This window comes from Berghia stephanieae, chromosome 2, assembly GCF_034508935.2.
Source record: "Berghia stephanieae isolate SIO BIC M18660-M18661 chromosome 2, UCSD_Bste_1.3, whole genome shotgun sequence".
Taxonomy (NCBI): Eukaryota; Metazoa; Mollusca; class Gastropoda; order Nudibranchia; family Aeolidiidae; genus Berghia; species Berghia stephanieae.
This window is the reverse complement of record NC_088361.1, coordinates 62,862,212-62,886,048: the sequence shown is the minus strand read 5'-3', so window position 1 is coordinate 62,886,048 and position 23,837 is coordinate 62,862,212. Positions and strand designations below refer to the sequence as shown.

The 23,837-nt window shown below is 35.4% G+C and overlaps 1 protein-coding gene and 1 non-coding gene across 2 annotated transcripts; one reads left to right on the top strand and one right to left on the bottom strand.

Moving 5' to 3' along the window:
- Positions 1 to 3,643: 3,643 nt before the first annotated feature.
- Positions 3,644 to 21,529, bottom strand: LOC144965308 (protein LSM12-like). Its single transcript, XM_078900530.1, has 5 exons — positions 21,348 to 21,529; positions 15,426 to 15,553; positions 9,841 to 9,950; positions 8,368 to 8,497; positions 3,644 to 4,566 (listed from the first exon to the last, which is right to left on the bottom strand). Exons 1-5 carry the CDS (start codon positions 21,496 to 21,498, stop codon positions 4,504 to 4,506), a joined length of 582 nt encoding a protein of 193 aa, XP_078756656.1. The 5' UTR covers positions 21,499 to 21,529; the 3' UTR covers positions 3,644 to 4,503.
- Positions 21,530 to 21,605: 76 nt separating this feature from the next.
- On the top strand, positions 21,606 to 21,678 carry Trnar-ucu (transfer RNA arginine (anticodon UCU)). The gene has a single exon. It is a non-coding gene; the product is annotated as a tRNA-Arg (tRNA).
- The last annotated feature ends 2,159 nt before the right edge of the window (positions 21,679 to 23,837 follow it).

Below are 23,837 nucleotides of genomic sequence, written 5' to 3'. Positions count from 1 at the left end.
GGAATCAAACAAATTCGAAATTAAATTATGAAAAGATGGATTTGATGTTATGCAAAAATAACAGCGGAAAAAAATAAAGTTTTACCAACAGTCAGTCTGAATATCAATGGATGTCCGATACAGTCCTTTTTATGTGTTAAAAACCTTGGTGTCTTTTTTTTATAACAATGTATCCATGCAGACAAAAAATAGAGAACCTTTGTAAAATTTATAATATTTATCTAAAGAAAATTGCCACGATCAGAGATTATCTGACTGTTGAGGTAGTCAGTCAGCTTTATTGTTACCACTTTTATTTTATCACATATTGATAACTGCAATTCCCTTCTTTTAGGTGTAAATCAAGATAAAATCTCTCGTCTTCAAGTCATTCAGAATAGTGCCGCAAAATTAATTTTAAGAAAAGCTCGTATGTCCCACATCCCTCCCGAACTGCACTAGCGAGCTACCACTCAGAGATATCTAAATTACAAAATCGCCATATGTTTGAAATGTTTAAATGATGGAAGCCCTTATCTACTTAAAAAACCTAGAGTATCCTTATACACCTTCCAGATCACTAAGATCATCATCTGATAAAACTAAACTTTTAGTTCCTCTTTTTAAATACAATTGTTTTGATGGGCGATCCTTTTCTGTCATGGGACCCCCGTGTATGGAATTCTATTCCCAGAACCATCAGGGAACAACCAACTATTAATTCTTTTAAATCGAAACTAAAAAAATCTCCTTTTCCTGTCTGCTTATTTTTAAATCTGAGGCATACAATATGATTATAAGTAATATAACCCTGTTAGTGAATATTCAAATTGCGCGCGCGCGCGTATGTGTGTGGTGGGGGTGTTGTTTTTCGACCAATTATATCATTTTGAAAATGCGTCATACAACTGTCATCTATTATTGTATTATCATTGTTATTTTATTATTATTATTATTATTATTATTATTATTTTTATTATTATTATTATTATTATTATTATTATTATTATTATTATTATTATTATTATTATTAAATCAATACCCGAAATATCAGTTTCAAAACTTAGAATACATTATAAGATTCTTCAACCGCGTACATTACACTTGCTAGACTAATTGAGTATAGTTTGGGATCCACACCCACAATTTGATATAAAAGCAATTGAAGCTCTCCAGCGCCACGCTGCAAGATTTGTCTGCAATGACTACAGCCCCCATAATAGTAATAGCGTAACAGAAATGATCACACAGCTTGGATGGTCTCCCATAGAAAACAGATGGAAAGAACAGCAATTAACCACATCAACTAGACATACAACGAAATTCACGCATTCAAATAAAAACCCACTAAAAAAAACTAAAACACCAATCTGCAAATTCAAATGTTTTCACCTAAGACACAATAGATTTAGACACCTTCAAGCAAATATCAAACTACATCAGCTGAAAACCAAAAATGGCTGCCATATTCAAATACTCTGAATTGGGTCAACTTCGAGTAATATTCAGATTCAGAACTCGTTTGAAAATTCGAACGAGTTTCCAGTGCTGTTACCTGAGATAGGAGCCCTTTAATGATCTCACCTATATTATTTCTTATCAAAATGTATTGTTTGTTTGTTTTTTGTTTTTTTTTAAAGGGTTTTACGGCGCTTGCAACACATTAAGGTCATATCAGCGCCAGTAAAAAGGAAGAAAATGGGTTAGTAAAAAGTTCTAGATTTACAATTAAAGCACCCAAGAAAAAATAAGACAAAGGGGAACTGGGAACAAATAGGGATCAGATGTAGATTCCAAGAGCACACTATCAAAGTACTTAGTTTGAGATCACCTAAAAGTCTCATCCAGACACAAGCATAGGAGGAATACATTCAAATGTTTACAAATCATATATAATATGTAAATAAAACATAATATCAGTGTAAAACAGAGAGATGATTTACAAGAAAAAAAATACCATCTCCCAAAACTTATACATTTGACTGTTTTCCTCCCAGCTAGGGTATCCGGTCAGTGCCAGGACAACACCAAGTACTTTTATCCCAAGACAAAGACAGAAAGCATGTTGGAAAGAATATAAAGGAGTATAGAAGACAGAGTAGGTGCCTCCCTGCCACTATGGGAGGTCAGGAACCCCACCCAGATCAAAATGTATTCTTTTCTACAATGATTGGTACTCGAATTGAACAATTTGACATTGAGAATTATCATTGCTGTCAGGAATCATTATATGTAAATATTTATTTTAGGTAAAACCAGCTGTGTGCCAAAGAAAAAATATCTTGAGGAGGTATGGCAATTAAATCAAAGGATAATAGCAACTCTCATGTTTTCAATATTATTTTATAGTAAAATAGAGTTTTACGCAAAGTCGAATAATCTAAAATACCTAAATTATGTTCAAGTGCACTTTATTCTTGATGTCACATAATCAAATTTGAGCTTTCTTTCTCGAATTTAAAAACAAAAAGATTAATTGTTAAATATATTACTCTTAAAAAATCCAAGTGGTTCCTTTTCTTATAGTTATAGATACAAATTAGAGACCACATAATTTATGTCAAAAGTTTGAGGCATCATTAGAATTTTTTAATCACAGGTATGAGTCATTGAGTGAATAAATGCTCTATTTTTATTTTTTTTAGAAATTTCCATCTAAAAGCATTGCGATTCAGTGCATCACCACTAAAAAGTTGAAAGAAATTCAATTATTGTGCGGCTGGCTATGTGGTCTAGTGGTATGACTCACTTTCGGATCGGAAGGTCCAGGGTTCGAGCCTCGCTTGGCGCATAGTTGAGTTCCTTGGAAAAGGCTCTTTACTCATATTCACTCACTGTACTCAGGTGTAAAATGAGTACCTGGCCGTCAACAGCGTTGTCTCTGTCGAAAAAATTGTAATATCGCCTAACAGGCATCATGTCTCGTTCTACATTTTATGTATTGCTGTTGGTCAGTGACCCCTTGTAAAGCGCTTTGAGCATGTTTAGTGGATATTGCGTTATATAAAATCTCAAGCTCAAATTATCTACAACGATTCCTTCATTCTCTGAAATATTTCTTTTTGACTGACCCCCATATTTTCATCATATATGTGATGGCCTATAGAAAAGGTGCCACATGGTGGTGTTCTTTAATTTTCATCAAATACCATAGATGGATAAAACCGTTCCTCTTGAGTAAAATTATGTAAAGTTTTGGAAAATTCTAATCAGAGCCAAAAAAATTTTTTATTTTTTTTTATTTTTAAGTGTTTTACGGCAATTGCAACACACTTAGGTCATATCAGCGCCAGTAAAAAGGAAGAAAATTGGATAGTAAAAACATTCTAGATGTACAATTAAAAGGACTTAAGGAAAAAGGAAGACAAACAAAGGGAAATTGGTTCAAATTGGGAACAGATCTGGATTCCAAGAGCACACTTTAAGTGTACTCAGTTTGAAACCACCTAAAAGTCTCATCCAGACACCAGCACGAGAACCCACTAAGTCTAAGAGGAAAGTTACAAAGAAAATGAAGCATGCAAAATATCAAGCTTTGACCTTGACTTTTGCATTTTTTTACAAACACCATTTTGATCACCGTGTGCAATGTTTTTATTTCTTGCCTCTACAAAATCCGGGAAGTCAAAAAAAAAAGAGGAGGAAAAGAACTAAGATGAAAACATTTATTAATATTCATTGTACTTTATTTGCTTTACAAAAACGTACCATTTATTAATTCATTATTCAATAATTTTCCATTCAAAATCTTTTACACAACAACCAACCCTATGAGTTAAAAACTTATTGAAATATAAAGATGGAAGCCTCATATAATCTCAATCACACCTGCTCATCCATTTCACCACGGTGAATCCTTGGAAACAATTTTCCTCTATTTAAATTCTTTATGACTAAGACTAAAACAATTTTTCACAGCATGTATTTAAGACAAACTGATAATGATTCTTACAAAAGAAGAAACATTTTTAAAAATAAAACGAACAATTATATTTATTTAAAAGCTCTTACTTTCTTATTAAAGACACAAAATAAATAAAATTATATTATGGGGAAAGTAGGTACTTTAATTAAAGAGAAAAAAAAAACAAAAACAATTTAAGATGAGGAAGATTTTTTTTGTTAATTATAAGCAGGCATGGACTCATCATTAAAACAATAACCTAAAATTGTTCATATTTTCAACTTAACATATTTTATGTTTCTCACCAAAACAGAGTATTAACGTGAATAAAAAAAAATAATTAAAAAACAATTTTAAAAAAATCAAAGACAGAAAAAGGGGGAAAGATCTATAGATTTTTGAAAACAACATCATTCATATCCAATGAAATTTCACTTGAATTTCTAATTAATAATTATTTACTCATAGTAACCAGTGCCTTCTTTTTACCAGAGCTCCAGTAAATTGTCATTGGCTATTCATCCTATCACGGCAGAAAATATAAGTCCATTCACAATCATTTCATTTGGAAACCGCTCACAACCATAAACATCATGCTTACTCTAGAGGATACTTTTATTTTATGACGAATGTGTCTTTGTCTGCTGTTTCAATTTTGCTTCTTCACTACAGTGCTTCTCAACCTGAAATATTTTGAAAGAACAATCATTAGCCGGAGTACAATCTCAATCAAGATGATATTCTTTTTTTTATACTAAAATATAAGGCCAATATACATTGTCATTATAATACCCAACAATCATCCAGAGATGACAATTACAAGTTTGACATCAATTTGACATTAAACAACCTTGTCGTACTTCTCTCAGTATCATTATAAACATTTTTTTTTTCTCCAAAAGCCAAAAACACAAAACAGAAACAAACAAACAAAAAAATCCAAAAACATTTTCATCATTGTCTCCTTTTCTTAATTAGCTTTCTACTTAGGTGCATTTTTTAAAAAACATAGGAATATTATGTCTCGAAATTATTCTTGTATCAGTGTTGATGTATTTTTAAAATGAGATATGGAATTAAAAGCCAATGAAATTCTACACAAAAATGCTATAACATGTAAAACCTGAAAGATTGGCCATATGACCAGTGTTGACATCACTACAGTGTAACCTCTGGATAACGACACCCCTGAATAACAGCAACCCCTGGATAGCGACATTGACCTCTGGTCCGGAATGTATTTTTTCTCTCTTTATGTTATTAGTAATAAAAACCCTAAAATAGCAAGTGACATACATTTTAGTAAAACCCCTGTTTAGCTGCATTGTTATAACAATGATCGGCAGTTTGTACGGATGCTTAATACCCGACCATCATCCTCTCGTACTCTTAACCAATAACAAAACACTCTTTTTCCTCCTACTGAGATCTCTTTGTTACCGACCAATCAGAACACATGTTTACTACACTGCATGGAATCAGCGGTAGCTCATATGGAACTACAGCAAAAGAGGTGGAAGGAGCTCTCAAGGGTCCATTAATCTTCCCTGTTGGTGTTAACCATTAAACGCCACTAGCGCCCCACATCGCCCGATACTATATTTACCACAATCGCCCGCTATCGCCCGCTACAAAATGTGTACTGAACCCCTTCAAAAATATCAAATCAATTAAATATCACCGCCATATCGATATTAGCCGATTACAGTAATAGAAAGTAGAGAGAAAGACGATTATTTCGCTACTTTCGGTTTGAAAATCGATACATTAGTAAAGGCTGGGCGATTTTTTGAAAACGAAAGTACTTTTTGAGTGAATATTGTCAACAATGGCTTTCAACTTTCTTCGAAATTTGATAAACGATCCTGTTTCAGAGGATGAATTGAACAGTTGTGTTGATGGTGAAGTAGACTGTGGTGAGGAAAGTGATGTTGATGTTGACTATGAAGAAAATGAAAGTGAAAATGAGTCAGAAAACGAAATTGATGATGATGAGGCGCCGGGCGATGGTAGAGACAATAGGTTTATTTGGACTGAAGAACTGAGTGATGTTGAAACTGACATCTTTACTCATCGCAAGGGGCCAGTGTTAGTTGATTGTGATCTTACTTATGAAAGCAGACCCATTGAGTTTCTTGAACTTTTCCTGCCTACATGCTTTTATGAGCTCTGTGCTGATCAATCAAACCTGTATGCACATCAAAAAAATGCACCTCAATCTTTTCGAACAATTGAATCAAAAGACATCCGTTCATTTCTTTATGTCAATATGATGTTTGGAATTCACAAAATGCCATACTACAGAAACTATTGGTCATCTGACCCATTGCTTCGTGTGTCAGCTGTTGCTGATGCAATGCCAAGAAGAAGATATGAAGAAATTTGTAGGTATCTTCACCTCGTTGACAGCACAACTGCTACCCCCCGTGGACAACCTGGATATGATCCCCTTCATAAGATTCGTCCCATGATAGACTTGGTTCTCACAGCTTCTAAAAACTACTATTACCCAGGTGCAGCATTAGCATTTGATGAAGCTATGATCCCATTTACTGGCCGGATCTTTTTCAAACAGTACATTAAAGGAAAACCAAACCCCTGGGGCATCAAGGCATGGTGTTGCGCTGACCCTTCAAATGGCTATCTGTGTAACTTTTCTTTTTACACTGGGAAGGATACTAATAATGTGATGAATAAAGGCCTAGGACATCACGTTGTCTGGTCTTTGGGTGAAAGATTTCTGGATAGATTTCATACTTTCTATTATGATAATTTCTTTTCATCTGTGGAACTTGCCCATGACCTTTTAGAACGAAACACCTACTCATGCGGCACCATTCGTACCAATAGAAAGTTCTGGCCTGTGGATCTAAAGAAAGTTAGCCTTGCCACTGGTGAAATAAAGTTTAGACAGTGTGGAAACCTTCTTGCATGTGTATGGAAAGACAAGAGACAAATAGCCATCCTATCCACAAACTGTTCTCACGGATTTGAAACTTTGGAAAGGCGCACCAAAGCTGGGGTCGTTGCTAAAGAGATTCCCTCTGCTGTTGCCAATTATAATGCAAATATGGGGGGTGTTGACCTTAATGACCAGTTAAGGTCATATTACAATATTGGGAGGAAAAGCCACAAGTGGTGGAGGTGCTGTTATTGGTATTTAGTTGAAGTGGCTGTCCTAAACGCTTATATTTTGTATAAGGAGATGCCCCGTCCGGACGGCATCAAACCAATATCACACTTTAATTTTCACTTGGAAGTAGCTAGATCTTTACTTTCTCCTGATCCGATAAGAAAAAGATCAGGAAAGGAACAATCAACTATTCAAGGAATGGCCTGTCACGACCCTGGTAAACACAAGCGTGTGCGCCTTCCAGGACGTAAAAAGCAGTGTTTTGTGTGTCGGGAAGAGAATATTCGCACCGAGTCTGGGAGACGCCCAGAGACAGTGTTTGGATGTTTAACATGCTCTACACACCTGTGCAATGAACAGTGCTTTGTAAAATTTCATGATAAAATCTTCAAAGAGACCAAAAAGCACCAAAACTTTAAAAAAACCAATGTAAAATTTCAAAATTTCAATTTAAATATTTTTTTTCATACATTTTTCTTTTATTTATCAATACATATGATATATGAATGGAAAGAACAATATTTCAGCTTTATTTCTGTTTTTATTTCATTAAGATATCTTAATTAGTAATAGAGATATGATTTTTTATCTGAGCTGGGGTACGTTTGTTGTGAGAGTTATCTCCCTTGCGTGTGGAAAATGTGGATGTCAATGGCGCGGTCCATGTGACGTTTAAGGGTTAAATACTTGTCTGAGGTCAGTGGAGGTTAAGTGGTATCAGGCAATGGGGGCAATTATGGATATCAGTGTTTTGCATGGATTTTAATTAATATCAAAACTAGATGTGAGCATCTGTGTTCTTGTGCGGTATTATCACACTGGCACTTGATTTTCTTGATTTATTCTTAGCTTTGTTAAATGGCATTCGAGTAATGTTTATGATCAAAACAATGACAATACACATTGGAGAGTGAAAGCGTAACTAGTATACCCTTTGTTAATAGGAGAAATATACATTATAACGTTGTTGGCACGTGTCTTCTCTCAGGCACTGGTCCATGTCTCACCATGCCCCCTTTGCGATCTTGAATAACGACACCCCTGGAAAACAACATAATTTTCCAGTCCCGGGCAATGTCATTATCCAGGGGTTGTACTGTGTTCAAGGACAAAAATCATAATAAAAAACATGATTTTCCAAATCCTACAAGGGCTTTTTAACAGTCAATCACCTAACTTTATTTTTTTTTAATTACCTCCCAAAAATCCTGACTTTTTGCCTATTTTCAAGTGTGCTCAAAAAAATAATTAATATAAAGTCCGAATCTAATCTGCTTCACCTAATTTGGAACATATACAATAAAAAAATAAGTTATTAAAAAATAAAAATAAAGCAACTCTTTGAACTTACAATTTTTTTAATATGTGACAGAGCTTTGCTCCCTTCTGAACATTCTAAGTTGTTTGGTCCATATGGTGGCTTGATTGTGACTTCCCCTAACACTACAATATCAAAATCATGCCATGTACAATCATTGATTCTGAAAATAAAAATATACAAAAACACATCGATTAGAAAGATATATTTAAGATGAACAAAATAACTAAATGTTTATGGTTGCAAAATGAAAATCATTCACAAAGTACTAGTCTTAATAATAATGTTTTTTTAAAAATCCCAAATTCGATCAATGTCTTCTTTTCATACATACTCATGCTAGTTTCCAAGTTTTTATTCACTCCACCAATTCTGTAACCTAATGTCAATCTAATGATGGCTTGCAGCATATTTCATCCTGATTCCTTCTTCACATTAAATTACTGCCAGGTCATTGCATCTTATATGCGAAACAACTCAAAAATAACAAATTATTCCATTGTAAATGTATGCACTCTGATGTTCAGTGCTTATTGTAAAGATTGTGCACAAAAAAAAATACAACAACAAATATTAAGAAAAATAAAAATAAAAATAAAATAAAAACACAAAACCCTGATAAAATCCACTTAATTTTCAAGAGCACTGCATTGTTACACTACAGTAAAACACGGTTTTACCACAATATATGACATCAGAGCTTGTTAAGCAAAAAAATGAGTGATTTTCTGTCACTTGACCCAATGCTCCTTATCAAATTAGCGATAATCGAGATTGGCAATATAAGGTAATTTTACTGATCACATATTGAAGGAAATATGCAAGACCAGAGTTAGGATTTACCAGAGAAGAAATTTCTTGATTGAAGATTATGGTGCATAGCAATTTGACAGAGCTGCATCCTTATCTACAATGTGTGAATTTATACAATATCCGTTATCAATATCACAAAATTATATTTTCCATAACATGCTGGAAAAAATATAGAAATAACAATGGATGCGGTGACGACCCATTATCAAAAGCAGTGACTTTGTAGATATTGTTACCTGATCTACCCCCAGAGTGAACTCATATAAAACCGATGCATTTTAGCAATTCAGACACATTTCATTTATTTAATTGCTTATCATTCAATGTGCAGATCATTAATCCTCTCATTATTTATTTATTTCGATATTTTCCCTATTTATTGACTGTAGCTTACATTCTTTCAAGGTCAATATATACATAAATTGAGTCTGTATCCATATACCTAAAATGATAGGCATGTAATATGTTTTAAAAAAATAATAGAAAAAGAAATGTATTTTTTAAATAGTAGATTAACATAATGGCAGTAAATTAGGATGTCTCTCATAACTGAGGTTAAAGAAAAAGAGGCTTTAAAAAACACACACACAAAAAAAACGATGGATTAGTATAACATATTTTCTAACCACCACAATTTAAGAAGTAGTGGGCCATGCTTTAAGTCACTATTAAAATTTCATTTTGGCTTATTACGTTTTTGATATCATATTCATAAGACGCTGCCCTTCAGGTGTGACTCCCTTTCCAATGTAATTTTTCTGTTGTATTCGTTCCCTTTCTTGATCATTCAATCTTTTGGTAATCTGTAGAGATAAAGAAATAAGAGGCATGGTTAATAAAGACAAATTCAAGAAAATTTCTGAGCATATCTTGGACTTCTTTGAAGATGTGATGACAATGATGCTGATTGTGGTGGTGTGGTGGTGATGGTTGTGATGATGATCATCATGAAGGTTGCCAATTCAGGATTTTTTAAAATTTAGTCATCTTTTGCAGAGGTACACGTATGACATACAACCAAATGCCCACTTTTGATGAAAATGGAAAAATTGACAGATTCATCAAAGACGCTTAGGATTATTAGCTCCTTCAAGACTTGAGTTAGCCTCTCAGTTACATTGTTTTTAACAGCAGTGATTTGCTCTGAGCATCTTCCATTTGGGAGACCTTTGTTGTAACTTCTATCACAGTTGTCAACCTACAAAAAATATTTGGCAAAAAAAAAAAAAAAATTAAGTGATTTCCAACATTTTGCATGAAGATTTTTTTCCCCCAGCCTATGTAAACTGATATAATGAATTCAAATCTCGCAAAAGAAATAAAGGCGATCAGAGGAATTCATCTGCCAAACGTATTGAGACAAGGTTGCACAATTTGAAAAAAAAAAAATGTAATCAGGACATCAGACAAATAAAATAATATATCTTTTTTAAAGGATCGAATGTACATTTCACAAATGTGTAAAGGAAAATAAGGTGTAATATTTATCTTAATGAGCATTTAATTTTCTGATTAAAATTAAATACCTCCAAATCCAAAATGAGTAATTTTTTTGAGGGGTGGTCACTAGCTGGCCGACTGTTGTGTTATGGCGGTCGACCAGCTAGTGAACATTTGTGCACTGCGAATACCGGGTAAGCTAAATTTTTGTCTTGCTTTGTCTCACCTACACAAAACACCCACATCAATGGGTCTGGAGAGGGCTGGATATCATTGTCAGTCAATCAAGCATTTTCATTGCCTACAACTATGAGGTTTTATTGGTCGGAAAGCAAACAACTTCATTGACAATTTGAAGTTGGTGATTACTGCTATATCAATGTCACTAAACCATGGCTGCAAAACGATACAAGTATTGAATCGAACTGCACTGTGTGGCATTTCCCCCTCTGAGCGGTATTTCAGTGCTAGGTCAACCTGACCCCATTAGTGGGGTCAGCCCATGGGTGGAACAGGTAGGGGTCAGGAGGAATCTGTGATGCTGCTGATGGTAATTAATTGTTGCAATATTTCATGGTATTGCTCAGTTGCTAACACAAATATGAAAATTGTTCCCTCACCACAAGCAAAGCAAAGGTTTCTTTCATCATATGCCATGGTTTATAATAATGTATCCTCTTAAGGCTGCTCATAAGAGAGGTGTCAATTTAGTGGTTTTTGAACTATCAATGAAATTAATTTGTTGTAATTTGCATAACAATATTTTAATTCCCAGCGGCAGAAAATGATTGAAACAAGCATCAATATAAAGTAAAAATGATGATCTTGACACATGCCAAGTTTTGTTGTCCGGGCAGTAAAACCTTAAAAGATATGAATTTTTTAGTGTAAATTTCTTATTTGGCATGACTTGGTGAGATCCTTATTTTCTCTCCCATAGTATTCCATGCCATGAATTATGTCCAAATATCAGTTTAGGAATAAAATATAAACCATTAGACGAAAATAATATTATTATTTTTTAAGCATTTAACTGATTTAAATATTATGAGTTTTGGGCACATTTGAAAGCCAACTTTTTAATGGCTTGATAACTTTTTTTCTATACTTAAATCCCTTACGATTCAAGTCAAAATTAAATTTTTTTATGACTGTTAGGCATTATAGTTTGAAGATGTATACGGTACTGCTTTTGTGTGGTTGTCTCAGGAAATGCCGACTTTATAGTGTCATATAGGTGTCAATGTTTAGGGTATTCTTGCATGTTGAATAAGTAATATAATGTAAGTTCAAGTTCTCCTTTTGTGCACAAGTGAATGTGTTAACTTTTTATAGACTGAAGCGTCCAGATATATATGGCAGTGATTTCCCAAAAATGAAATGATCTTGCTGTGGTATGCCTGTGGCGTTGTACTGATTTGACTCTGGTTGTTATTCAATTGTTTTATCTCTAAATTTGACTGACTGGAGTTCAATGGTATATCAGATGACTTTATAAGACAATGACTAAATGTGTTTTCTTGGAGGAAAGGAGATGATTCTATATAACCTGTATGGATAGTGTGTTCGTTTTGAATGTAGTTGGTCAATAAGGAGAAAAAGGTTACTACTTGGAATAAACTATATGCCCTCATAATTTTGAATCCTCTTTTGTCCCCATACTATGTCCGTCTGTTTGAGCAAATCATTTAATTTAACAGTACCAGTGCTTAGTGTTAGTTGTAATTGATGATTGATACTGCAATATTTGTAGCATGTCCAGTAACCTTGTTGGGTGATTGATTTTTTTCTTGTAAAGAAGTCATACTTTATAGGCAGATTGATAGTAAATTGAGATATTGACATCATACACAATATTGGTTTTTAGTCTTTACTGGTCAATAAAATATTATCTTTATGAGTTATTTTACCACATAAAGACATAAATCATATCAGTTTACTGTTATGATCAACATAACTGTTTGAGAGGAACGGAATTGGTAAAAAACAATACACAGAACTTACAAAACCATGAATAAATCAAGAAAATCAACTGCCAATATGATAATATTGCACAGGAACATAGATGCATGTATGTACTTTTGATATTTATCAAAATTCTTGAGATACTGCCGCTGAGTTTTGAATAACAAATTTTTTATTTAAGTGCACCATAATTTACAAGCACTTAAAATTAGATCAACAATTTGTGATATTCAAAGAAAACTATTAACCACAAGAATGTCAAATCTTCATTGATGTTTAGGAAGACAACTGATTTTTCAAATCAAAATAATAAAGTGAAATAGTCTGTTATTGTTTTCCCGCTATACAGACATATTATAAGACCATAAATATGCATAATTGCCCCCATTGGACACGGCACTGCCTGATACCAGTTGAACTCCAATGACCTCATGCAGGTATCGAGCAGGGAGGGTTATTGGTCCCTTGGGAGTTCCAACTGAAATAGCGCTGATTCCACGCAGTGACTGAATCACTTTCAAACCAATCCACATCCAATAGTCAACAACAAAATAAAGCCTAAAAACAGGTTAACATTGAAAATGCTAGCTTTGTGTAAATAATTAATTGTGAGTAATGCTCCAATTATTATACTAGACATTCTTAGAACATGTAACGCTCAACGGACACCAATTTATTACACTGTACACCTTAATGTGCAAGGGAGGGGACATGGGGGAAGATGAAAGAAAAGATGGGTTGTCTGATGGTAGTACATTGCACAGATGAAAGAGAGTTTGTAGGTAGGAGTGTCATGGAGGGCGCAGTATTTTAACCCCTGAACAGTGACTCTGATTTTTTCTATTTTCAAATAACAATTTCCCTTTACACTATTTTTGAATGCAGAAAAAACCATTTCCACCATAAGAGTAAGCATTCCACTACTCAGGCTTCTTTAAAAATTGAGCTTTTACACAGCGCAATATCCACTAACATGCTCAAAGCGCTTTACAAGATGTCCCTGGCCAACAGCAACATTTAACATGTAAGACGGGACATGACGCCTGTTACGCGATATAACAATTTTTCGGACAGAGACAGTGCTGTTAACGGACAGGTACTCATTATACACCTGAGTATGGTGAGAGAATGTGAGTAAAGAGCCTTCTCCAAGGACTAAACAGAGACGCCAACTTTAAATTTGGCTCACAGGAATTTCAGACACCAATCGTAGGAATTTCAATTCCAAAAGAGGGATTGCCGCACACAAGAAAAGGGAATTGAGATGCTTTTTGGCATTGTGTTTACATTTTGTATAGTTCTAAATAGACAACTGATTAGAATAATATTATGATATATCATAAACACAATGCCAAATACAATCCCAAAGTTTCCTTAATTCAAATGAAGTAAAGCTCCAAAACCTAATGGATGTGATTGTGGTAGTAGTAGTAGTAGTAGTAGTGATGATGCTGTGGTGGTGGTGGTTGTAGTTGTAGTAGTAGTGGTAGTGATGATGATGTGGTGGCGGTGGTGGTATTTGTAGTTGTAGTAGTAGTGGTATGAGGATGTGGTGGTGGTTCTTGTAATAGTAGTGGCAGTAATGATGATGTGGTGGTGGTGGTGGTAGTGGTGGTTGTAGTAGAAGTGGTAGTGATGATGATGTGGTGGTGGTGGTTGTAGTAGTAGTTGTGGTAGTGATGATGATGATGTGGTGGTGGTTGTATTAGAAATAGTAGTGATGATGATGTGGTGGTGGCAGTTGTAGTTGTAATGCTAGTGGTGATGATGTGGTGGTTGTTCTAGTTGTAGTAGTAGTGGTAGTGATGATATGGTGGTGGTGGTGGTGTGATGGTTGTAGTAGCAGAGGTAGTGATGAATGATGTGGTGGTGGTGGTGTAGTAGTGCTAGTGATAATGATGTGGTGTTGGTTGTTGTAGTAGTAGTGGTAGTGATGGTTATTGTAGTAATTGCGGTAGTGATGATATGGTGATGGTGGTTGTAGTAGTTGCGGTAGTGATGATACGGTGATGGTGGTTGTAGTAGTAGTGGCAGTGATTATGATGTTGTGGTTGGAACAAACTGACCTCACCGGAATTTGACGGAAGTTGCCTGTAACCTGTAATTCTTTTTTACGGTGAAACTGGCCTTTTGGCATCTCTGACTCAACTATGCACAGAGCAAGGCTCGAACCCAGGACCTTCCGATCCAAAAGCGAGTGTCATACCACTAGACCACAGCCGCACAAACGATAAAACTATAAATGCAATGCTGTTATTTGTCTTTTGATAACACCGGTAAGATCTTCTGTTAGGTTGGATAGTTCATTTTGCATTAAAAATAGTATAAAGGGAAACTATTGATTGAAAATATAAAAAACATCAGTAAGATCGAATTTTGCCTTTCAAAAGGTTAAACGAGACAGCTAGGTCTCATTTGACAGCAAAACGAATCAACTAGGTCTCATTTGTGCCATGGCAGCAAGACCTTCCCAAAAATGAGTAGTAGCTCGCAAGACCCCTGTAAACCAATTCCAGACACAGCTACTCTTCTTTATCAGGATTGTTATGTCACAGACATAGTAAAAATCGAATATGCATTTCAGATCCCAGTCACTTTGCATGTGAAGCGAGTGTTCTGCCATCTGCGCAATCAGGAACCGCCATCAGACCCTAAATATTTGGAACACTTTACAAATTTGCCCATCACCAATACACTGGAGCCACTCTACTAATCTTTTCTACATATTGTTCCAATTTTAGTATATATGTACTGCATGAACATTTCAATAACAATAAAAATGATGATAAAAACATTTGACATGCAAATTTGGAAACCCTTAATCGAAGTATAAAATGCATTATGGCACAAATGTTGTATTTCCAAATACTTACTTTGGTAACATCTACGTATGGGATAGGATCAGATCCACTCTTTTCCTCCAAGATTTCTATGTCGGAGACATAGTCCAAATTGAACATATATATATCAGACAGTTGGGCCACACTTGGAGAAGGATGTTCTGAGGAAATAATTTTTTTCATTATGAATGCAATGGTTGCTACTGTTGATTGACTTGTAAATAAGTGATGTAAATCACTTTCATTAATAATTGTTGGATTTTAATAATTTTAGACATGCATGCTATGATAATTACAAAAGCTGCATCTGCTTTTATTTAATCTTTAAAACAAAGTGGAGAGGGGGCCAGTTCTGGAGTAATTTCTTTATCTTTATGCTAATAACAATATCAGTTTGGCTAACAGAGATAATTGATGTGCATAAGAAGTCTTGAAATATCCTTATATTTTATGTCAATTACTTCGGTTGACATGGAAACGATATCATCTTGAATTTTGACTCATAATTTTCAAAATCAAGAGGCTGCCACATATTTCAATATATGATTTGAAACTTTGCATACATATACAGTGCATCTCGGTTACAATGGAGTCAAAGTCAATGGAACTGGAAGGCAGTGTTTGTTATGACTGAGGTTTCGTTGAATACATATTTCACATCTGACACTGATGTAGAATGGATATATAACTTTGTATTTACGGTTCATATTGACCCTTTGATGAGAATCGAACCTATTAGATATATCACCACAATCAAGAGAGCTGGTATTTTGGTATCATGGTTTATATTGGTATATTTTGGTCATAAACCATGAACTCAGACTACTGCGGTTTACTGTAGTAACATCTACGTTTGAGAAAGGATCAGATGATCTAATCTCTCTATCAGGATTTCTATACCATGGACATAGTAAAAAAAATCATAAACCATGACCTCAGACAGGGTTTTACAGACTCAGGGTTTTACGGTGCTTGCAACACATTTAGGTCATATCAGCACCAGTAAAAAAAAACAAGAAAATGGGATAGTAACAGGTTCTATAATTACAATTACAGCACCCGATAAAAAGTATGACAAAGGGGACTTGGTTCAAGTAGGGAACAGATGTAAATTCCAGGAGCATACCACCATAAGTGAATTTAGTTTGAGATCACGTAAATGTCTCATCCTGACACAAGTTAGCAATGACTATGAAAATTTTTGTTTTCTACTTTTGTAGGAAATACTACTCTTAAATCAAAGCCCTATCTCCACTGAGTAAAAATGTTTTTGAATTTTGAAAATCTATTAATATATAACAAAGTTATGCAGTTTCAAATGTGTCATTTATTTGGATGACTCACAAAGAGAAAAAAATACGGAAAATATGGAGTGCTTTTTCTGCGTTTTATTCTGGTTTGTGGCTGTATCTCGCTTAATAAGTGGAATTAGATATTAAAACTTGGCAATTTTATGACAAAATGATAAGGAAATATGATGAAGACATCAGAAGAGTTCTAACTTGTATAGTTTTAGAGCTGTATGGCTAGGGTCAACTATAATTTTGTTTTAAAATATATAATATTGATCATTTGGAACTTTTCTGAAGTGTATTTTTGTGTCTACAACCCATACAAATGATACGAAAAATACCTGCTAAATTATTATCAATCAGTCCCATGAGACCATGGCTTATGTTATTTCCAGAATATATTTGAGAGAGAGAGAGAGAGAGAGAGAGAGAGAGAGAGAGAGAGAGAGAGAGAGAGAGAGGGAGAGGGAGAGAGAGAGAGAGAGAGAGAGAGAGAGAGAGAGAGAGAGAGAGAGAGAGAGAAAAAGAATGTGTTAATCTACTATCCCTATGACATAGCAATGAAACAATATCTTAATTTTTAAAAAGCGCGCAGGGATTTGTGTGATCAGTCATCGCGAACAAGGTTGCCAGATGGCCACGTGTGTGGCCAAATATATAATTTTGTTTCTTTTATTAAATTTTATTCATCTATTTTTGTCTCAGTGACATTTATCCTAGTCTATTCAATTTTCTGTTTGTTAAAATTTAGTTCATTTTAAGTGGGCCAGTCTTAATAGTGAAAGCCATATGATTTTCTATTTAGCCACTTTTGAAGTCGAATTTGGTCAGGTTAAAGTCTGGCCATCTGGCAGCCTTGCCTCGCTCACGTCATTTTCGTGTCGCGCGATGGGGGAGCAAAATGGCCGTCTCTATATTTTCACTCATTGAAATGCAAATTGGGTTGATGTTTTGTGAGAATACGGGAAAAGTACTTATCATAATCCAATGAAATTTGAAATATAAATAGAAGAAATGTGCATATAAACCTTATGAGCGACAAAATCTCTCGCTTTGTAGTTTTAGAAATATTGTACTCCGAAGAGTAAAAATCTATTTTTAACAGTCTTCTGGTAATTGTACGAGTTTTGTCGCTTGACATAATCTAAAATGACATCTATTCTGTGTGCCAACTTTCAGTCATATTCATCGATAAACAGCGTCGTAATTAATTTTTTAAAATAGCATGTACGGAACGGCTTCGTCCCATATTTTGTCACGAATTTGGGCACTTCATGAGCGAAAAAGAGACCCAAAGATTTGTGCGGGATAGTCGTTGCTACACAAGTACATGTCCCCCCTATGGGGAATACACCCAAACTCAAAATATTACTGTACATAGAGATGATTTACATGACAAAATATATCATCTCCCAAATTTCTAACTTTACATTTGACTGATTCTCTTCCAGCTAGGGTATCCGACCTGGGCCAGGACAAAACCAAGTAATCTCATTCCAAGACAAAGACAGAAAGCATGTTGGGAGGTCAGGAACCCCATCCAAAATGTGGTAGTGATGATATGGCAGAGGAGTTGTAGTAATGGGGGTAGTGATGATAATGATGTGGTGGTGGTTGCAATAGTGGTGACAGTGATGATGTGGTGGAGAAGTTTGGTTGCAGTAGTGGTGGTAATGATGACCATTTGAATGAGGACTTGTTATGGTGGTGGTTGTGATGATTATGTGGTGAAGGTGATTGTAGTAGTGGGGTGGTGATTATGATGATAATCTGGTGGTGGTTGTAGTAGTGGTGGTTATGATGATTATGTGGTGGAGGTGGTTGCAGTATTGGTGGTGTTGATTATGATGATGATGTGGTGGTTGTGGTGTAGTAGTGGTAATTGTTATGATTATGTGGTGGAGGTGGTTGTAGTAGTTGGGGTGATGATTGTTTTGTTTTGATGGGTTTTACGGTGCTTGCGACACATAAGTCATTTCAGCGCCGGTAAATGGGGAACCTTGTCAATACACTGATGGGCTGACAAGCACCAGAAGACATACTCCAACCCAGTGGGACCCCAGGGGTAGTCGTAAAGTGGTCCAGGACCAATTCATAGGTGGCCCTTGGGCAAGGCCTTGTACTCATTAGCCATCCAAGTGTTTGGGTTACAAACACAAATGGAGGGACGAACTTCATCAGCTTTAGTTGGCAATCGTCTAAGAGAAAGAGAAATCTGAATACAAAATGAAGTGGACAAGACTCGCTTAGCCATGGCAGGCAACTTGTCTAGGAGAAGGAAGTCGAGGGGCAGCGTAGCTCAGCGGTACAGTCTTTGGTTCATACCCGAAAGGTACCATGTTCGATCACCCGCTGCTGCACTGTGTGGCCTTGAGCAATTCACCTCGCCTTAGCTCAATTTGCGGCTGATGCCTGAGTTATTCCAATCTTCCTTTGGAATAGAAGACCCAAAAGGCAAATTTCCCACGATGGATGAATAAAGGGAATTTTATTTATCTATTTATTTTATTTCTGAATTCTATACAAGTACAAAATGGGTAGACTGGACTCAAGAGCTCAGGAAGGCAATAGTCCAGGATGAACCTTCCAAAATGAATCCTGACCCTCCAAATATTGGGGTTAAGCAGCTCTACCTTTGAAAACGAAATTAGCTACAAAAACATCACTGAAGGGAAATGACACTTTTTCAGTCCTAAGAGAGGAAGGATCTGCAACAGCAGTATTAATGGAGAAAAACTTGCTGATTTATTTGGACTGAACAACTTAGTTAATGAGGGCAGCATCTTTCCACACAAAAGAATTCATAAAGCAACTTGGATGTCACCAGACCACACCACAGTGAACACTACCTACACTACCTTTCAATACTTCAACGACAAAATGGAGGCAGAGAACCAAAATAATGGTCATATATTAAGATTAAGAAATTTTAAACTTTCACTTTAATCTATCAAGTTTTTAAAATGCTACTACAGTCTACTCTGGATAATCGCAACAGCTTGGGATCAGCGAAAATGTTGTGATTAACAGAAGTTGCAATTAACCAAAGTTGAATGTCCTGTCTACTATTACAACATTTTACCCAAATAAGGTAAATTCAAACCAGTTGTTGTAAATATTGTTCTTAGTCCATCACAGACTGAGCAATATGATTGAAATAAAAATATATGACAGTCCTTTTTACATTTTGTTTAGCAAAAGGAGCTTTGATGCAAGTCGACGTCTTATTCAGATTGGATTAACTTTCACTCTTTTGTTCATTTGTAAGAGTCAAAGAGATTAGCCATGATGTGAGAGAGCTCTCAAAAACTCGTTGGTCACAATGCACAGTCAATCCCAAAACAAAGGATATCGCTCAGTCTCTCCTTACAGCTGTCATTGTCTACCTGTTGTCCAGATAATGCCCAGCCCTCTCGCCTCCTATTTAATGGCCACAGATGACATCACAAACCCATACTGCAAAGCCCTGCCTTTCTTTGTCTCTAATAAGGTGGTAACACACTATTGTAGCATTAAATCACGCTCACCCTCGATTCTTTAACCTGTCATGATTTCACCCATGATGAAATTGATATTTTGTTTGATTTCTTGAATTTACCCACTTTGAGGTCGAAAATTTGTTGCGATTAACCGAAGTTTGTTGCAATTAACCAGTGACTTTTATATAGAATTAATTCCGTTTCTTGGAAAATGTTGCGATTAACCGAAACTTGCGATTAACCGAGTTGCGATTATCCAGAGTGGACTGTACTATCTATATATTGACAACTTCAAGAAATAAATGCCTGGCAAAATATCAGCAGTGAAAATACTACTTTGAAAGAAATGCTACCACAAGGAGCTCGTAGGCAATCTCCCTAATAATGTAATAAGCATCAGTTATCAGACCCGACTGCTAATGTAGGTGGTGCAATAAAATAGTTTGTTTTTTTTTAATGCAGAAAGTCTGCAAAATTAACCAAGCCAAATAATAATGAACATTGATGAATTGGATTGTTTGTTTTAGATTTGCTCGTTAGTTTGTTTTTTTTTTAAAACTTTTTTAGTTTTAAACTTTTAATTTTTAATGATGGGGATTTCATGTGCTGTGGTTATTTAGTCACATTGCAAAAGAATATGCTCTAATTGACCCACATGTGAAAGGTGTTCACGATTCACAGTTGTGAAAGTGAAAGTGAAATATCAGGCGTCATGTCCATGTCTCGTCATACGTTCAGTGTTGCTTTGGCCAGGGACCCCTCCTTCTTTGAGCATGTTTAGTGGATATTGTGCTATATGAAAGATCAATTTAACCATCATGATCGGATCTTAATAGAAGAAGTAATGAAATGTGAGTGTTACACAGTATCAGTAAGTTACAGTCAGTTACATTCTCGTACTGTGAGTGTGAGTAAGAGTACTTTCAACTTTTTATTTTTATTTAGCAGGGTGGAATAGCAAATCCTTGGACAGCAGATCATGTGATCGATGACTCGGTTGGACGGAAACCTGAATATAGATCGCACCCATTCAAAGTACCATTAAACTTTGGAGCAGTGCCGCAGCTTCGAGTCTGGTGAGCTCACTGATCATTGACTGAGACACTCGACAGCTGAGACCGATGAGTGATGAGCTGGATGCCGGTAGGCCAAATGGCCTTCCAATAATTTTCAATAAAACTCACCAATGGATAAAATCCTAGAATTGATATCAAAGGAGCGGACAGTTCCTTTGTATGAAGTTTTGTGGCAATCCTCAACCCTTATCATGCTGCCAATGCTGAAATAGTCATTGTTTTCCGTCGAAGACATGGTCATGTCTCCAATTTTTCTCATGATCCTAACAAAGTATCAACCTCAACCACCATCAACCGGAAGTACTTCTGAAAATGCTCAAGTAAAAATTTCAGCTTTATATAAATTTTTTTCGCACAAGATCGCAAGTCCCCGTAGCGCAGTGGATAGCGCGCTGGACTTCTAATCCAGAGGTCACGGGTTCGAATCCCGTCGGGGATGACTTTTTTTTTTTTTTTTTAAATTTTAAACTCTTACCTTGGTTTTTTATTGTTTTCCGTTTCCCCTTTGCAGCTTTTATTTTTTTTTTCTTCTTATCAGTTTCTTTCGTATTTCTGTTTTTCTTTTTAGACAATGGCAACGACAAATATGAATTGCCAACAGAGAAAATTCAATCAATGTTGTCTCTATTGTTAACATTGTTTTATGTTGTTTCTTTTGTTGCGAGACCCTATTATTTGTTTGTGTTCTCCCCTTTTAATAAAAAAAAAATTATACTACCGTATTTTTTGCCGAAACAATCATGACAAAAGGACATAGAAACGATTGTTTCGGCAAGATATACTGAATGAATTTATTTATTTTTATATGGCTCTAACCAATATTATCAAGCACTCTTGTACTTGTACCTACAAGTACCCACCAACACTCATAATATATTCGGTTTTCCTATTTGTGAGGCGTCAAGTGTAGATGCTTTTAAATCAAAGTTAAACATTCCTTTTGTACAACAAATTAGTTTTAAGTCTCTGTCAATGGTTCACATTTATTTGATATCAATCCTTTCCTTCTTTTTGAGTAATAACTGAAAAATGTGTCTGTGTGTGTGTGTGTGTGTGTGTGTGTGTGTGTGTGTGTTAGTGCTATTTAGATTGTCATTCTTGTAACTGAGAAGCACATAGAGCATGACCTAGTCATAGTAATGCTCTATACAAGTGTTATATTATTAATATTACTATCATCATCATTATCATCATGTCGTAATTTTTGTTGGCTAGTGACTGTTACGCATGATTCTTAGCTGTTTTCTATTTTTCTGACGTTTTTCTTCTTCGTCTGTCCACGTGCCCATATTCTACAGTTATAAATGAGGGCAGATTTGACAAGAGCCTTATATAGCTTGATCTTTGTTGCTTTTTTTATTTGTCCTTTCTAATCCAATATATTGTTGTAGTTTGTTTAGGGTAAGGGCGAAAAATTTGTTTTCTACTCTGATTATCCTTTTTGTGCTCCCACTTTTCCACTTTTTCCTTCTTTGATAAAAGCGTAATGTGTGTTTTCTCGCTGTTGAGGTGGAGTTTTTGGTTTCCAAGTATGAGTTTTACTTCGTCGTCTTAATTTGGTCGAGAATGATGAAGTCGATGCCATCCGTGTAAGCGATTTCTGACGGAAGCTGGGTTTTTAAAAAATACGGTTTGTGATATAGGTAGTTCCTTCATTGCATCTTTAGTGCATTTATTTACATCCTACATAATATACACTGTTCTACAACGATCACGATCGAGTTCAAGCTATCTCCTTGAGGTGTGCCGATGTTGCTCAGGAATGGTTTTTCGATGGAGGACCAATGGATTCTGGTTTTTAGAAAACTTTCGCTCAGCAGAAATTGGAAGGATCTAGGTTCGTCTTCCACAACAACACCTTACATGATCTTTTGAAGGGTAGGTCGGTCTGTGGTGTCAAAAGATGCAGACATGTCAATTCCTGTTACTGTGATGATGACCCTTTTCGCCATAATACTTAAGTATTTTTTTAAACAAAAAGATCTTCAAAGATCACCTCCTTTACGAAGACACACACACTCTCTCTCTCTCTCTCTCTCTCTCTCTCTCTCTCTCTCTCTCTCTCTCTCTCTCTCTCTCTCTCTCTCCTCTCTCTCTCTCTCTCTCAATCTCTAAATCAGGTCTTGGATTGTAAATGAATGCTGGTATAATATAGTATATCTAATCAAGAAAGACAACAATTTTTGTATTATTATTATTATTATTATTATTATTATTATTATTATTATTATTATTATTATTATTATTATTATTATTATTTCATTTATTTTTTCCCTTTCTTATAAACAATTTTTTGAGTTTTTATATAGCGCGATATCCACTGAACTTGCTCAAAGCGCTTTACAAGGGGTCCCTTGCCAACAGCAACAATTAACATATAGGACGAGACATGACGCCTGTTAGGCGATATTACAATTTATTCGGACAGAGACAACGCTGTTAACGCCCATGTACTAATTTTACACCTGTCCTAAGTAAGGTGAGAGAATATGAGTAAAAAGCCTTTTCTAAGGACTCAACTATGCGCAGAGCGAGGCTCGAACCCAGGACCATCCTATCTGAAAGAGAGTGTCATACCACAAGACCACATAGCCGCAC

Excerpts from the sequence above, each read along its gene's own strand:
- LOC144965308 (XM_078900530.1), bottom strand. The coding sequence starts at position 21,498 with ATGAGAAAAATTGGAGACATGACCATGTCTTCGACGGAAAACAATGAC. Across the intron at positions 8,498-9,840 it reads ATGAATATGATATCAAAAAC|AATCAATGATTGTACATGGC; the intron begins GTAATAAGCCAA and ends TTTTATTTTCAG. Across the intron at positions 4,567-8,367 it reads TGTCACATATTAAAAAAATT|GTTGAGAAGCACTGTAGTGA; the intron begins GTAAGTTCAAAG and ends AAAATATTTCAG.